Raw genomic sequence first — 18,133 nt, forward strand, 5'->3', positions numbered from 1 at the left:
AGAGGAAGGTGAAGGTTAGGAACAGATAGGGGATAAGGGCGGGGTGAAGCAGGGAGGAGGAGAGGGAGCATGAAGGAAGAGTGGGGGGAGGGGAAACACAGGGAAGGCAGAGAAGGGAAGAAATGGAAAGAAAAGGTGAGGGAAAGCAGGAGAGATCAAGCGTAAAGCAGCCACTGGGCACAATAAGAATCAATATTGGAGCAGATGAAACACAGTTCACCACACCACTGGGCAAGGAATGAGGCAATTAAATGGAAGTCCAGCTGAGACAGGGTGAGGGTGGAAGAGTCCAGATGATTAGGGTGAGGAAGGGCAAGATCACAGCAGTCCAGGGTGATCATGTGGTGGAGCAAGGACAGTCCCCACGGGCCTGGGCAGGCAGCGGACAGGAGCAGAGAGGGCCTTAATGTGAGGGGCCAACTAACGCCTTTGGGTGGCTGCTGGCTACCAAGGGGACCACCGCTACCCAATCGGGTGACCGCAAGCTCAAATGAGCGAAATACACAGTCACCTAATACATGGCTACTTTTCAATGGCCTTTGAAAAGTATTTATACGTATTCCTGAGCGTGTTGGTTAATTAAACTAAGTGTATTTCTGACTTCTTTGTGTACATATATAATGTATATATTTTTATATAATATTTGATGTGTGTACTATTGATTAAGAAGGTGGACAGGAACGGTTTTGAAAGCCATAAGATTTGAACCGACTGTAGTTTTGAAGCTGGAAGAGTTGACTTCTTGGGAAAGGGGACCCTGAGACTTTGTGAACTGTGTTGAGCTCTTGGGGAAGGGAACCCCAAGGCCTTTTGCAACTGTTTTGAACTTGGGGAAGGGGATGCTGAAATTAAGCCAGGAGCTGGAAGAAGCTCTGAACTTGATCTGGAACACCGTTTCTTGTGTTGCAGACATCCCTAAACATTGTATATCTTTAGTTGTGAAGGCAAGTATAGGTTTTGGACACAGACAGAATTTTAAGTTGAACTTAATGACACAGACTAGCCTTCCTTTCTTTAGGTGGGGAAATCTCACCTTAGCATAGGGCAAGTTAAGCTTTATTGCATCCGGACATTTAAGCAAAATAAACCTTCTTGTTTAGACAGTTGAATCCGTTGTCTGTGTCTTACTTCATGAGGCCTTCACACTATATATTAGGATAAAGGATTCCCCGGATACACCAAATGGCCACCAGGGTATTTGGGTGGTGCAGTCATTGCAGGGTGGGAAATCTCCTGGTTCTGATGAACTTCCTGTTGAATTTTATGCCACTTCTGAAGATAGGTTTGTTTATTTATTTCTGATGCACACCAAACCCAAGGGTAACGGCGCAGCAGTGAGAAGATGCAAAACGTACATAGTTACAAGTATAGTCACAATAAGACATTTATAGTTACAGGTATGTTCACAGTAAGACAAATAATAAGACATATATACAAATATACAAGTTATACGCATGTTATGAACGGGAAGGAGAAAGTAGGCACAGTCAGTTGGTGGGGGGGTGGGGGGGGGTAGTCCAAGGCAGCCTTGGTGAGGATAATGCAGCGGCCAGTGGTCAGTAGAATTGAGCATGTTAGTGTAGTTACTTCTAAATTGTAGGAACGGCTGATCTGCTCTAAGCCAGTGTGGCAAGGAGTTCCAGAGTTTGGATGCTTTCACGGGAAAGCTGTTACCACCAATGTTGGTGAGTCTGAATCTGGGTACAGTGGGGCAGTTTCCGTTGCTGGCTCTCATGGGTCTGATAGACGTTCTTCTATGTAGTCTGACTACAAGGTAACTGGGGGCAGCATTGTTTAGTGTTTTGTGGGTAAGGGAGACCAGTTTTAAAATAATTTTGTTAGGAGTAGAGAGCCAATTGTATTGGCGTCTAGTTGCATAAATATGTTCTCCTTTATTCACGCCTAGTGCAGCTCTTAAGGCGTTATTTTGAAGTGTTTCTAGCCTCTGGATAATGGCTTTATTAGCGCTACTGTAGAGAGCATTACAGTAATCTAACCTAGAGAGTATTAGTGCTCTGGCCAGGGTCATACAGCTGTCATTTGAGAGGAATGGTTTACCTGCCCTGATGAGCTTACAGCTGTAAGCGGTGGTGGAGGCCAAAGATTTCACTTGTTTGTCAAAGGACAGGGTAGAGTCAAGGTAAAAGCCAAGGGTTGTCACCTCCTTGCCCACCCTAATGATGTTTCCATCAATGGCGAATGATGAATATTCCTGGCCTAATTTCTTGAGGTTATGGTGGGTGCCCAGGATAATGAGCTCTGTCTTATCATTCAGGCATAAGCCGTGGGTGGCCATCCATGCCTGGGTAATGCGATACACTCTATTCACCAACACTAGGTCCTTGCCATAATCCCCACAAAGAGGGAGGAGAATCTGTGTATCATCTGCATAGTTAGTGTAGGTGATACCCAGATGGTCCAGATCAACGAACAAAGGCTTGGTGAATATATTGTATAGTGTGGGGGAGACACAGGAGCCCTGTGGTACACCATACGTGATAGGGACAGGGACAGGGTCCGCAGCTGCCGATGGGGAGAAGACCCTCATAGTTCTATCACTCAGGAATTATTCTATCCTCTGTAGAAAAGTGAGCTGCTGAGTCCTTGTGATTACACAGGACCTTATGATCCACTAGGTCGAATGCAGCTGTGAGATCTAACAGTAGGAGGAGGGCTGTTTTACTTTTATCTCTTATCAACCTGTGTTTTTAAATCGATAAAGGCAGTTTCTGTCCCATGTAATGGGGGGAAAACCAGATTGTCTTACTCCCAGGAGTTTATGTAGTTCTAGATATTTTTTAATCTGGTTGTATGCGACCTTGTCAAGTATTTTAAGTGAGAATGGTACCGTCACGATGGGACGGTAATTAGTAGGAATAAGTGGGTATAAAGTTTGCTTCTTTAGAAGTGGGAGTACCCAAGATTGTTTCAAATTAGAGGGAATGGTACCAGATGAGAAGGAGGCACTGATCAGTTTAGAAATGAAAGGTGCAAGATCTCTAACCACATCTTTTTATAATCTGAGCTGGGCAAAGATCGCCTTTACAGTTAGATGGCTTGAGAGATAGGATAACATTCTCTGCCTCTAATACGGAGGTTTTAGTGAAGTGGCATCTGGCAATTTGGTCAGTAGGTATTTCATATTGGGCCTTCATTTTCACAGCTTCATTGTTCATGTAAGCTCTAAAAATAGGTAGTTTACAACCAACTACCGAGAGCGTCGATTGTGTTTCTTATTAAATCATGGCAATTCCCGTTCTAGGTGTGGCTCATATAGGACATTGCCATTCATTAAGTTCGACGCAGAAAAATGTGGGCTGGTTGGGTTTCTGTTATAATGTCTACCTTGGTTGCAGGGTTTGTGCCCATTAGAAGCACCACGCTTAGTTTGAGAAGTATTTTCTAATTGTTGACTGGGTACATTTGAATCCTAGATGGGGTTTTTAGAATCGGCTGACTGGGCATTTCTGAATTTAACACTGCTGGCCCGTTATTGCAGCATTGTCTTCCTTTGCTGTGCAATCACCTGACGGCATGGAATAAGACAATCAGCCGTGTATTGGCATTGTTTAGCATCAGCAGGGGCAGCAGGCAATCGGTGCCCTCTTTCACCCCTATTATTTGTGCTCACTACGGTCCTAAGGTAAGCCCCGGATGAGCCGAGAAGCTGTGGATTTGCATATCATGCCGTTGGAATGGCTGCAATGGACTATGTTGATCTATGGTATGCCTCTTTAGTTTTACTATAAGTGGCCCAATCCAAAGCTATGCTAGGCACGATCGAGCCATACGGCCTAGCTTCTGGCCTTTCTATTGATTGGTCTAAATCTGTATTCTGTGCTCTGCCTGCTTCCATCAGTGCTAGGCTGCATGACGTGCCACAGAGTAATCATTCATGCTGATTTTCAAGCAGTGTATCATCATTTGGGTATCACATTGGGAAAACTAATAAAATGGATATACTGTTGAAGCCGGCTGCCATTATTTTAATGGTCTAAGTTGCTTCATCTAAACTGATTTTCCTTCCTAGATCACTGTATTTGTTCACGTAGTACCCAATGTCCTCCCAGGTGGCTTTTAAAGAATCTGGATGCCTGGTTACTTCTGTTATTATGAGGGAATAGGCCTCGACGTTTTATCTCTACTTGGAAATTGCCTTCTGAGTTTGGGGGATGTGGTGGTCCTGAATTCAGGGACCTTGGTTGCACGGTCACACTTTGTGATACCCAGGTGGGCAGACAGTGATTTGGACATTCCCAGCAAGATGATATCACACATGGTGCAGTGCAGGTTTGTGATTCGTTGGATGTGTTATAGTCTGATAATAGCACTGCTGCTGCCTTCCCTACATCAGCGCATGAAGTATATGAGCGTGTCCGGGTCGATGTTCTTTTGTATTTACTCCCGATTGCCCTATTTTTCAGAATTGTATTTTCAAAGGTCTGTTACGTTCTACTGGAAGAGTGTCTATGACAGTTGGTGCCAATCAATAAGGGACCTATGGAAGGATGGTAAAGGGTCATTTCAAGTTTTTGGGGGAAGAGGGGCTTTCATACCGCCAATCATTTTCATTTGCAGTCACACGTGCTGTAATCTGAAAGATTTGGCACGATTCATGATTTTTCCAACCTGTCAGCTGATCACAAAATGGTGGTTGCATTGAAACCCCTAGTTGTGTGTGGGGAACAAATCACCTGGCTGCATACAGGCTGTTTCACAGACCCTTCCTCTGTGTAGCTTAAGATCAGGAACCTAATGGGGGGGATTGAGTGGTGGTGGGGGGTGACTGTGCCATTTGAAGATGATGCGTGGCAATATGGTTGAAGCTCATTCAGTATAAATGTATTTATAGAGCTTATTCAAACCCAGCTCGGCTCCATACGTTTGCTCCACATCCTCCTGCTAGCTGTCCAAGGTCTGTATCGCAAAGCCCATTTCATGGTTATGGTCTGGGACTGGGACGGAGCACGATCTTTGTGGTGTCAGATAACACAATATTTGTGAGAGATCACTAATTGGACACTGGCGTCTTCACCTAAAGTATGCATCCTTGGCAGAACCCAAACCCCCAGTAGAGGACACATTCATACAAAAATATAGTACTCTGGGACTAGTTTAAATGAAGCACTTTGCAGTACGGCATTGGTAGAGCACTACGGTGCCTCCCTTTGAAACATGGCTTAACCACCTTGTGGGTGGTTTCCCCGCTGAAAACGATAGTAAAATACAATCTGCTCACACTGGCTCCGAACCATTTCATTCTATTTGGGAACATATTTTCCTATTAATTAACCCTGCGATCTTATGCCACCTGTAAGGAGCTCATGGTGGCAACAGTAAAGACAGACACAAGTGATCACAGGTCAAGGGTGTTCATTAAACGGAATAGGTATGTTGGAAAAACGCCTAATCTAAACCTAAATCTAAGATGGGAGCAAGCTTCGACCATCAAACAACAATAAGGCAGTCCTAGTGATGTCGTTTTCAAATAAAAGGGCCTATACTAAAAAAAGATTGCCAATCCTTACACCTAAATACAAAAAGAAGTGTGGGATAATGTTCTTAAGAAAGAAGGAAGTGTTCACAAATGATAAGTCAAGATGCAGTATTGCGGGTCTCCTTTCCCCACGTTTTCAGCACTGGACAATGTAGGATTTTGGAGCACAGCACAAGCTAACGGTTCTGCTCTCAGCAATCGGGGCTTTGATGGTAAAGTCTCTTTTCTACAAAAAGTCTCCAGCCGTCGTGGGCCTGATGTATTCAGAATCATAAACAAAGGTTCCTTTCTGCTTGCACGTCGGTTGATGCCTTTTACCCTTGGATCCCCCTCTTCCGGGCGCAGATCCCTGGAAAGTTCCTTAATGATATCGGGAGCTCCAATAGCGATGTGTCTCGCTTTCGAGGGCCTGTCAGGTTCAAAGTGAAACTTCCAACAATCTCTTCTGTGATCTTCACAAATTTTAATGTCCTTTTGAAGAGGTCACTGTGGACATCCGTCGGCCAGGTTCACTCTTGCCAATCTTGTCAATCGTGCCTTTCTCATTCAATTCTTACGATGCAGGATTAATTTCCCTTAGCTTCAGAATCATCTGTCGGTCCAAGACTTTTGACTGCACAGAGGATTTTACAAGACCCTTGTATGACCACTTTGACCCCCTTCTCGCCTTTCCCAAAGCCTTTTGGTTATGGTAGTTTCAACAATCTGGTAATCGCGCAGAGTTTCCTGAGTGAGCACCAATGTGGTGCCGGACACCTCTGTTGCTGCTTTTCCCCCTTTCGTATTAATAGTTCTTTATGCTTTCACAATTCAATTAGCCGTTTGCTACTTTTCGTTCAACACAGTTCTGTTTCTTATCGACTCCCCTCGATTTACCAGTTGTGATGAACCACTTGGCTTTCTTTCTCTTTGGAGTCAAGGTTGATACCACGGAGACAAGCGTCTCTCCCCGGCTTGGTTATCAGCGGAGGAGGGTCTTGTGAACTGTTCACATCTGCTGCAACCCATAGTGGCATTGTTCACGGCCTTACGATTCCTTCTGCAGAGGTCTCACAGGCCTTGTTCAGAAAGGACAAGGTCGCTTCTCTCCTTGTCGCCTTCTCGGTATGTGCCGTCTTTCTCCTCTTCTTGAACTGCTGTGCTGAGTTAGCTCTCTGGACATGCGGTCTGGCTTGCTCGTATTGTGCTCTTGTGCTCCACCTTTTATCCCTGTGGGGAAGGGAAAGGGCCGACAGGTGTGTGCGGTTCTGGTCAGTTGCCTGAGTTTGCCTGACCCTGGTGTTGGGACATGTTTGGTAAATACCAGGAGACATCTGACCCATTTACAGTGCATCATCTTTGAGAGGCTGAATACTGCCAAGTCTTGGAGCTCCAGGTGAACCTCCAGAGACACCATCCAACTGATCTGAGTCCCCTCATCAGAGTGCAGGACTCCAAATCGAAGAAGATGGACCGGGCGAATACCGCCTTTTGTTGGTGCTGAGAAAAAGGTGCCAAAATCACAGACTGACTAAGGAGACTGCAGAAATCCGTGCCATGGGTCATCTCTTGAGACTGCTGCTGAGTCCTTCCTTTCATCGCCAGACCGAGGAATCCAGAGACCGGGTCCGCCGGTGCTGCACAGAGGAGAATTTAACTACGAGCATTTCTTCTAACCTAAGGTACTGTTTTGTGAAAGGTATTGCTTACCTGAACCAAGAAGTCGCTCCAGAGTGTTGGAGTGCGTGAAGAGATGCCCGGGGTGTCCACGCTAACCTCTGACACAAGCTGCCGGCTTGTGTCCCTTTAGTGAGTCCTTTTGCAGGGTTTAGTGAGTCCTTTTGCAGGGTTTAGTGAGTCCTTTTGCAGGGTATCTATCATTGTGTTAATTCTTCGAGTATCGTTTTCTTGAGACTAAAAGTCTCCTGAGGAACTTTTGCTTTTCTGCTGCTTCTTAAGACTTTGAATCCAATCCGAACTGACTTTTGCATATAGTTAGGGATTGGACTTTAAAAGCATTAGTTTACTAAGAAAGTGCCTCCAGAACGTTAAGCACTGCTAGTGGATGACTAACCAACCTTTTTCCTTTCTAAAAGACATTATCTTATGTGCTTTTGATAACTAAATACAATAACCGTATATCTTTGTCTTAACACGAGTGTGCGGTAGTACCAATAATACGGTAGGACTGTCATTAGTGTCAAACTCTATAACAATTGTACTGCGAGCAACTATCATTGAAGCAATGATATGATATTTTATTTGTATAGCGCGTGTACACAAGTGTTTCAAAGCGCTTCAATGCAGGGGAGGGAGCAAGGGTAAAATACAGTACATTCTTATAAAGGCCTTGAGACATTTAAGAATGGCAAATAAACTATTGTACTAGGCCTTCAGTGAAGGAAAGCGGGGCGGGCGGAGGTGAAGAACAAACAATAGGCTATCGTGCTAGGCCTGACGGCATTTCTGATAGTCCAAGAGCTTTGACAATAAGTGAAGGAAGGAAGAGGGTGCGGGGGGGGGGTGAGGAACAAACTATAAACTATCGTACTAGGCCTAACAACAAGGGTTGACAGTAGGTGAGGGAAGGAAGGGGGGTGAGGAACAAACTATAGACTATCGTACTAGGCCTGTCGTTTCTGACAGTGTAAGTGCATTAACTAAGGGGTGAGGGGAGAGAAGAGAAGGGACAGGCAGAGACAGAAAAGGAGATGGAGATAGACTGAGAATCAGAATAAGTAAGTTGTGGTCCGTGATGTGGTCATCATTTTCCGTATTTAGGAGGCATGGCAGTATGTAGAAGCAGTGGGGTAATTGCAGCTGAAACAGGCAGAGGAAGGTGAAGGTTAGGAACAGATAGGGGATAAGGGCGGGGTGAAGCAGGGAGGAGGAGAGGGAGCATGAAGGAAGAGTGGGGGGAGGGGAAACACAGGGAAGGCAGAGAAGGGAAGAAATGGAAAGAAAAGGTGAGGGAAAGCAGGAGAGATCAAGCGTAAAGCAGCCACTGGGCACAATAAGAATCAATATTGGAGCAGATGAAACACAGTTCACCACACCACTGGGCAAGGAATGAGGCAATTAAATGGAAGTCCAGCTGAGACAGGGTGAGGGTGGAAGAGTCCAGATGATTAGGGTGAGGAAGGGCAAGATCACAGCAGTCCAGGGTGATCATGTGGTGGAGCAAGGACAGTCCCCACGGGCCTGGGCAGGCAGCGGACAGGAGCAGAGAGGGCCTTAATGTGAGGGGCCAACTAACGCCTTTGGGTGGCTGCTGGCTACCAAGGGGACCACCGCTACCCAATCGGGTGACCGCAAGCTCAAATGAGCGAAATACACAGTCACCTAATACATGGCTACTTTTCAATGGCCTTTGAAAAGTATTTATACGTATTCCTGAGCGTGTTGGTTAATTAAACTAAGTGTATTTCTGACTTCTTTGTGTACATATATAATGTATATATTTTTATATAATATTTGATGTGTGTACTATTGATTAAGAAGGTGGACCGGAACGGTTTTGAAAGCCATAAGATTTGAACCGACTGTAGTTTTGAAGCTGGAAGAGTTGACTTCTTGGGAAAGGGGACCCTGAGACTTTGTGAACTGTGTTGAGCTCTTGGGGAAGGGAACCCCAAGGCCTTTTGCAACTGTTTTGAACTTGGGGAAGGGGATGCTGAAATTAAGCCAGGAGCTGGAAGAAGCTCTGAACTTGATCTGGAACACCGTTTCTTGTGTTGCAGACATCCCTAAACATTGTATATCTTTAGTTGTGAAGGCAAGTATAGGTTTTGGACACAGACAGAATTTTAAGTTGAACTTAATGACACAGACTAGCCTTCCTTTCTTTAGGTGGGGAAATCTCACCTTAGCATAGGGCAAGTTAAGCTTTATTGCATCCGGACATTTAAGCAAAATAAACCTTCTTGTTTAGACAGTTGAATCCGTTGTCTGTGTCTTACTTCATGAGGCCTTCACACTATATATTAGGATAAAGGATTCCCCGGATACACCAAATGGCCACCAGGGTATTTGGGTGGTGCAGTCATTGCAGGGTGGGAAATCTCCTGGTTCTGATGAACTTCCTGTTGAATTTTATGCCACTTCTGAAGATAGGTTTGTTTATTTATTTCTGATGCACACCAAACCCAAGGGTAACGGCGCAGCAGTGAGAAGATGCAAAACGTACATAGTTACAAGTATAGTCACAATAAGACATTTATAGTTACAGGTATGTTCACAGTAAGACAAATAATAAGACATATATACAAATATACAAGTTATACGCATGTTATGAACGGGAAGGAGAAAGTAGGCACAGTCAGTTGGTGGGGGGGTGGGGGGGGGTAGTCCAAGGCAGCCTTGGTGAGGATAATGCAGCGGCCAGTGGTCAGTAGAATTGAGCATGTTAGTGTAGTTACTTCTAAATTGTAGGAACGGCTGATCTGCTCTAAGCCAGTGTGGCAAGGAGTTCCAGAGTTTGGATGCTTTCACGGGAAAGCTGTTACCACCAATGTTGGTGAGTCTGAATCTGGGTACAGTGGGGAAGTTTCCGTTGCTGGCTCTCATGGGTCTGATAGACGTTCTTCTATGTAGTCTGACTACAAGGTAACTGGGGGCAGCATTGTTTAGTGTTTTGTGGGTAAGGGAGACCAGTTTTAAAATAATTTTGTTAGGAGTAGAGAGCCAATTGTATTGGCGTCTAGTTGCATAAATATGTTCTCCTTTATTCACGCCTAGTGCAGCTCTTAAGGCGTTATTTTGAAGTGTTTCTAGCCTCTGGATAATGGCTTTATTAGCGCTACTGTAGAGAGCATTACAGTAATCTAACCTAGAGAGTATTAGTGCTCTGGCCAGGGTCATACAGCTGTCATTTGAGAGGAATGGTTTACCTGCCCTGATGAGCTTACAGCTGTAAGCGGTGGTGGAGGCCAAAGATTTCACTTGTTTGTCAAAGGACAGGGTAGAGTCAAGGTAAAAGCCAAGGGTTGTCACCTCCTTGCCCACCCTAATGATGTTTCCATCAATGGCGAATGATGAATATTCCTGGCCTAATTTCTTGAGGTTATGGTGGGTGCCCAGGATAATGAGCTCTGTCTTATCATTCAGGCATAAGCCGTGGGTGGCCATCCATGCCTGGGTAATGCGATACACTCTATTCACCAACACTAGGTCCTTGCCATAATCCCCACAAAGAGGGAGGAGAATCTGTGTATCATCTGCATAGTTAGTGTAGGTGATACCCAGATGGTCCAGATCAACGAACAAAGGCTTGGTGAATATATTGTATAGTGTGGGGGAGACACAGGAGCCCTGTGGTACACCATACGTGATAGGGACAGGGACAGGGTCCGCAGCTGCCGATGGGGAGAAGACCCTCATAGTTCTATCACTCAGGAATTATTCTATCCTCTGTAGAAAAGTGAGCTGCTGAGTCCTTGTGATTACACAGGACCTTATGATCCACTAGGTCGAATGCAGCTGTGAGATCTAACAGTAGGAGGAGGGCTGTTTTACTTTTATCTCTTATCAACCTGTGTTTTTAAATCGATAAAGGCAGTTTCTGTCCCATGTAATGGGGGGAAAACCAGATTGTCTTACTCCCAGGAGTTTATGTAGTTCTAGATATTTTTTAATCTGGTTGTATGCGACCTTGTCAAGTATTTTAAGTGAGAATGGTACCGTCACGATGGGACGGTAATTAGTAGGAATAAGTGGGTATAAAGTTTGCTTCTTTAGAAGTGGGAGTACCCAAGATTGTTTCAAATTAGAGGGAATGGTACCAGATGAGAAGGAGGCACTGATCAGTTTAGAAATGAAAGGTGCAAGATCTCTAACCACATCTTTTTATAATCTGAGCTGGGCAAAGATCGCCTTTACAGTTAGATGGCTTGAGAGATAGGATAACATTCTCTGCCTCTAATACGGAGGTTTTAGTGAAGTGGCATCTGGCAATTTGGTCAGTAGGTATTTCATATTGGGCCTTCATTTTCACAGCTTCATTGTTCATGTAAGCTCTAAAAATAGGTAGTTTACAACCAACTACCGAGAGCGTCGATTGTGTTTCTTATTAAATCATGGCAATTCCCGTTCTAGGTGTGGCTCATATAGGACATTGCCATTCATTAAGTTCGACGCAGAAAAATGTGGGCTGGTTGGGTTTCTGTTATAATGTCTACCTTGGTTGCAGGGTTTGTGCCCAGTAGAAGCACCACGCTTAGTTTGAGAAGTATTTTCTAATTGTTGACTGGGTACATTTGAATCCTAGATGGGGTTTTTAGAATCGGCTGACTGGGCATTTCTGAATTTAACACTGCTGGCCCGTTATTGCAGCATTGTCTTCCTTTGCTGTGCAATCACCTGACGGCATGGAATAAGACAATCAGCCGTGTATTGGCATTGTTTAGCATCAGCAGGGGCAGCAGGCAATCGGTGCCCTCTTTCACCCCTATTATTTGTGCTCACTACGGTCCTAAGGTAAGCCCCGGATGAGCCGAGAAGCTGTGGATTTGCATATCATGCCGTTGGAATGGCTGCAATGGACTATGTTGATCTATGGTATGCCTCTTTAGTTTTACTATAAGTGGCCCAATCCAAAGCTATGCTAGGCACGATCGAGCCATACGGCCTAGCTTCTGGCCTTTCTATTGATTGGTCTAAATCTGTATTCTGTGCTCTGCCTGCTTCCATCAGTGCTAGGCTGCATGACGTGCCACAGAGTAATCATTCATGCTGATTTTCAAGCAGTGTATCATCATTTGGGTATCACATTGGGAAAACTAATAAAATGGATATACTGTTGAAGCCGGCTGCCATTATTTTAATGGTCTAAGTTGCTTCATCTAAACTGATTTTCCTTCCTAGATCACTGTATTTGTTCACGTAGTACCCAATGTCCTCCCAGGTGGCTTTTAAAGAATCTGGATGCCTGGTTACTTCTGTTATTATGAGGGAATAGGCCTCGACGTTTTATCTCTACTTGGAAATTGCCTTCTGAGTTTGGGGGATGTGGTGGTCCTGAATTCAGGGACCTTGGTTGCACGGTCACACTTTGTGATACCCAGGTGGGCAGACAGTGATTTGGACATTCCCAGCAAGATGATATCACACATGGTGCAGTGCAGGTTTGTGATTCGTTGGATGTGTTATAGTCTGATAATAGCACTGCTGCTGCCTTCCCTACATCAGCGCATGAAGTATATGAGCGTGTCCGGGTCGATGTTCTTTTGTATTTACTCCCGATTGCCCTATTTTTCAGAATTGTATTTTCAAAGGTCTGTTACGTTCTACTGGAAGAGTGTCTATGACAGTTGGTGCCAATCAATAAGGGACCTATGGAAGGATGGTAAAGGGTCATTTCAAGTTTTTGGGGGAAGAGGGGCTTTCATACCGCCAATCATTTTCATTTGCAGTCACACGTGCTGTAATCTGAAAGATTTGGCACGATTCATGATTTTTCCAACCTGTCAGCTGATCACAAAATGGTGGTTGCATTGAAACCCCTAGTTGTGTGTGGGGAACAAATCACCTGGCTGCATACAGGCTGTTTCACAGACCCTTCCTCTGTGTAGCTTAAGATCAGGAACCTAATGGGGGGGATTGAGTGGTGGTGGGGGGTGACTGTGCCATTTGAAGATGATGCGTGGCAATATGGTTGAAGCTCATTCAGTATAAATGTATTTATAGAGCTTATTCAAACCCAGCTCGGCTCCATACGTTTGCTCCACATCCTCCTGCTAGCTGTCCAAGGTCTGTATCGCAAAGCCCATTTCATGGTTATGGTCTGGGACTGGGACGGAGCACGATCTTTGTGGTGTCAGATAACACAATATTTGTGAGAGATCACTAATTGGACACTGGCGTCTTCACCTAAAGTATGCATCCTTGGCAGAACCCAAACCCCCAGTAGAGGACACATTCATACAAAAATATAGTACTCTGGGACTAGTTTAAATGAAGCACTTTGCAGTACGGCATTGGTAGAGCACTACGGTGCCTCCCTTTGAAACATGGCTTAACCACCTTGTGGGTGGTTTCCCCGCTGAAAACGATAGTAAAATACAATCTGCTCACACTGGCTCCGAACCATTTCATTCTATTTGGGAACATATTTTCCTATTAATTAACCCTGCGATCTTATGCCACCTGTAAGGAGCTCATGGTGGCAACAGTAAAGACAGACACAAGTGATCACAGGTCAAGGGTGTTCATTAAACGGAATAGGTATGTTGGAAAAACGCCTAATCTAAACCTAAATCTAAGATGGGAGCAAGCTTCGACCATCAAACAACAATAAGGCAGTCCTAGTGATGTCGTTTTCAAATAAAAGGGCCTATACTAAAAAAAGATTGCCAATCCTTACACCTAAATACAAAAAGAAGTGTGGGATAATGTTCTTAAGAAAGAAGGAAGTGTTCACAAATGATAAGTCAAGATGCAGTATTGCGGGTCTCCTTTCCCCACGTTTTCAGCACTGGACAATGTAGGATTTTGGAGCACAGCACAAGCTAACGGTTCTGCTCTCAGCAATCGGGGCTTTGATGGTAAAGTCTCTTTTCTACAAAAAGTCTCCAGCCGTCGTGGGCCTGATGTATTCAGAATCATAAACAAAGGTTCCTTTCTGCTTGCACGTCGGTTGATGCCTTTTACCCTTGGATCCCCCTCTTCCGGGCGCAGATCCCTGGAAAGTTCCTTAATGATATCGGGAGCTCCAATAGCGATGTGTCTCGCTTTCGAGGGCCTGTCAGGTTCAAAGTGAAACTTCCAACAATCTCTTCTGTGATCTTCACAAATCTTAATGTCCTTTTGAAGAGGTCACTGTGGACATCCGTCGGCCAGGTTCACTCTTGCCAATCTTGTCAATCGTGCCTTTCTCATTCAATTCTTACGATGCAGGATTAATTTCCCTTAGCTTCAGAATCATCTGTCGGTCCAAGACTTTTGACTGCACAGAGGATTTTACAAGACCCTTGTATGACCACTTTGACCCCCTTCTCGCCTTTCCCAAAGCCTTTTGGTTATGGTAGTTTCAACAATCTGGTAATCGCGCAGAGTTTCCTGAGTGAGCACCAATGTGGTGCCGGACACCTCTGTTGCTGCTTTTCCCCCTTTCGTATTAATAGTTCTTTATGCTTTCACAATTCAATTAGCCGTTTGCTACTTTTCGTTCAACACAGTTCTGTTTCTTATCGACTCCCCTCGACTTACCAGTTGTGATGAACCACTTGGCTTTCTTTCTCTTTGGAGTCAAGGTTGATACCACGGAGACAAGCGTCTCTCCCCGGCTTGGTTATCAGCGGAGGAGGGTCTTGTGAACTGTTCACATCTGCTGCAACCCATAGTGGCATTGTTCACGGCCTTACGATTCCTTCTGCAGAGGTCTCACAGGCCTTGTTCAGAAAGGACAAGGTCGCTTCTCTCCTTGTCGCCTTCTCGGTATGTGCCGTCTTTCTCCTCTTCTTGAACTGCTGTGCTGAGTTAGCTCTCTGGACATGCGGTCTGGCTTGCTCGTATTGTGCTCTTGTGCTCCACCTTTTATCCCTGTGGGGAAGGGAAAGGGCCGACAGGTGTGTGCGGTTCTGGTCAGTTGCCTGAGTTTGCCTGACCCTGGTGTTGGGACATGTTTGGTAAATGGGTTGAGTGGTAGTCCGTCATCCTTCGTAATATGTGAAAGTGTTTGTGTCGGAAAAGGGGGCGGGAAGTAAAGTGTTTGTGTATCCTACGTGGAAGGTTGGGGAAATGTCATAAGAAAGGGGATAACGCGTCTCACCTGTCGGTGTCCCACTTCCACTCCCCGAGGACCACCCATCCAGGAGATCCTCCCTCACTTGTCTACCCCCAGGAACTGGATCCAGTATTGATAGCCATGTCCTGGCCACGTGGATGACCGATCTCCGAGGACTAGTCAGGGAGACACTGACAGGTTTCTCATACACCTTAGACCATAGGTTTGGTTAGCATGTTTTTACACTACGTCTTTGCGTACTATTGACCACCCTGTTTAATGACTCTCCTGTATTTACACACAATTTATTTGATTTTATGTATGTACTGTGACTTGATGTCAGTGGGGTATATGAAATTGAGTCGCAATCTGTTTAGATTGGGTTTTAATTACTTAGTTTTGATGTAACCCTATAAAAATATGATTAGAAAATACATGTTTAATTCCTCCCCATATCTCTGTAACTGTTGCTGGTTGAGTTCTGATCTTAAAAATATTTGATCCCAATGAAAGCATTTGACCAATTCTTGAGATAGTGTGTGTACGGTGAGATCTGAAACATTTCAAATATTTTAGGCATTTGAAGACGAAAAAGAGACCTCTGAAAATGAGCTTGAATCAGATGAGTCCCGAGAGATGTCGAATGCGCCCTGGCGCGGGAACGACAGCCTTGAGCTGCCTCAACCGTCCCTTGCTCACCTTATGCCTCCGGCTCCCGAGCACGAGCGATCTGGCCGAGAGACCCCAGTCAGTGTCGACTCGATCCCACTGGAATGGGATCACACCGTTGATGTTGGTGGCTCTTCCTCTCACGAGGATGACGACGAGGATGAGGGCGAAGGTGCATATTACAGTGCGTTATCAGGTGAGTCGAGTGATGCTGGCACCTTCCAAGTGTATGCTGGGAGTAGAGTCCCCAGGTGTTTGGGTTCATGATGATCTGGCATTTTGAGCAACTTCACATTCCTCAGCCCAGAGCAGCCGAGTTTGCAGCAATTAATTGTTTTTTGTGTTTAATTGAATTCTTCTTTCCTTTCGCTGGAAGATCTTGTGTGTGACCTGTGGGAACCAATGACCTTATTCTCTTTCAGATGTAGAGGTTACAGAAAGCCCAGACGCCTATGTTAAAATGACTTCCAAAGCTTTGAAAGCATCCTCTGGTAGGCACCTGCCAATGCATGTGTCTCGACATGACCGCACCGCTGTGATGCACACTGTCCTTTGCGCCCTTTCCATGCACACCATTTAACCTGTTGCCTTGTGTAAAAAACATTTATGTCCACATTATCCCATGGTTTGTCTACGTCACAGTGCTCAACAAAGCTGCCAAGCACTTGCCAGTAAGCAATGTCCCGCCTCTGCTTTTTGAACAAGAATTAATATACATTTTATGTCACAAGCTATATTGAATTTATTTTCATAGGTTTGCATGCCTTTCATATTTTGTTTTTTTCCCCAAATGTATTGCTGCTTTGTTAGCGTAAGGCCAAGCGTTCTTTTCGGTCCCCTTGACCTGCGATCTGCCTGGCTTTATTAAAGCGTCTCCTAGCTGCAGAGCTTAAACTCCACCATGGTGGGCCTAATTCCTGTGCTAACCTGGCAAGGTGCGTACCCCGCTTTGCTGCATTCTGCTATCTGGGGTTGCCAGACATCGGGTAAAGCCGCATTCATCACATGATGTGATGCTGAATAACACGTGTCACAGGTGAAAGGTCACGTAAGTGCATGGCTGACATTTCATCACCTCCCCAATGTGTATGTTCATTTTGCAATCATGCTTGCAGTGCCAGAAAGGCTGTGAATCGCTCCTCTATGTGAACTGTAACTGTGTCACCATTGTTTCATTGGAAAGAAAAATTCCTCCTATCACAAACGAGCGTGTACGTATTTGGAAATAACTCTTTGGTGTCTGCACAGTTGAACACCCATGTGATTGGCTGCATTCTTGTATAAAAGCAGTTGTTGCGGGTGCACTGTTTTTGATGCACGCCGCGAGTGATAAGGGAATTTTTCCATCGTTCAGCATCACACTTGTGGCCAGTCACTCCGGATATTACGTTCACGTTGTTGGAAATCTAACCTTGACTCTCTTGCAGTGCGCCCAGATGATAACGAGGCACCCAGGAAGCAGCCATTTAAACCGACTGCTGTTTTCGTACCACCTCCCGGTTCACCGCCAGACGCCGGCTCCTCCGTTAACAGAAGTGTAAGTCTGCACTTCCACAATCAGGTTAATTGCTGTGGAGTGATGGGGGCTGTTACGCTTGTCAGAAAGTGTAGGAAAAGGGCTGTTGTATTGGAGCAAAAACGTGTGTTCACATAATGAACAGGCTCTCCCTAAGGAAAGTAGCTTGCATGCCTGGATAAAGTGGTCCTATTTTTGTTTCTCACATTTTGTTGTAGTAAATGTCATCCTGGGTGGAGTGTCTGTTGCCCTGCTCCTAAGTCATGTTTTGCTTTTTTACCTCACTGTTGACCAATCTCTTTTTCCCAGTGAGTCTGGATCCTGGGCTTCACAGGCAAGGCAACTTGAGAGCATTTAAGACTCACAGGCAAGCACACCCTAAATGTACCCCCTACTCTGTTTCCCGGAACTCACTGGCTGGTAGAAGTTCTCTCTTAGGCTGCGTGCTGTTGCAGCCATTTTGCCATTTTGTGATCAGGGAACAAAGCTTGTTACCCTGCCGTGCCCCATTAAAATGATAACCAATGTTTAGAGGTCCAGTGAGAATCACCCCAACAGTGCTGTGTTTACTGTGTACTGGTAATGTTACAACGTGTGTGTTATGTGGGCCTGGTCTTCTCGAGACTCCAGGTTGGGAGCTCAGGGCAGCCGGGAGCAGAGGGGGTCTGAGAGAGTACACTTAAGTTTTGCCCAAAACCCTCAAACTTGGCTGGGGATTTTGGCTTTGACGAAGGAGAAGGTAAGCTTGGAG

General features: G+C 45.2%; 1 protein-coding gene across 8 annotated transcripts in view; it reads left to right on the forward strand.

The window, feature by feature from the left end:
• Positions 1-18,133, forward strand: part of SYNE2 (spectrin repeat containing nuclear envelope protein 2) — a 1,840,150-nt gene that overhangs the window by 1,760,654 nt on the left and 61,363 nt on the right. For 7 of the 8 annotated variants that reach the window (XM_069638223.1, XM_069638227.1, XM_069638230.1 and 4 more), the window contains 3 exons: positions 15,774-16,062; positions 16,289-16,357; positions 17,294-17,403. In XM_069638223.1, the coding sequence (XP_069494324.1) occupies positions 15,774-16,062; positions 16,289-16,357; positions 17,294-17,403 (468 nt within the window). The remainder of the gene's footprint in view (positions 1-15,773; positions 16,063-16,288; positions 16,358-17,293; positions 17,404-18,133) is intronic. The other variant, XM_069638224.1, reaches the window with a different exon arrangement.

This window comes from Ambystoma mexicanum, chromosome 14 (assembly GCF_040938575.1).
Source record: "Ambystoma mexicanum isolate Mex_15411 chromosome 14, UKY_AmexF1_1, whole genome shotgun sequence".
Classification (NCBI taxonomy): domain Eukaryota; kingdom Metazoa; phylum Chordata; class Amphibia; order Caudata; family Ambystomatidae; genus Ambystoma; species Ambystoma mexicanum.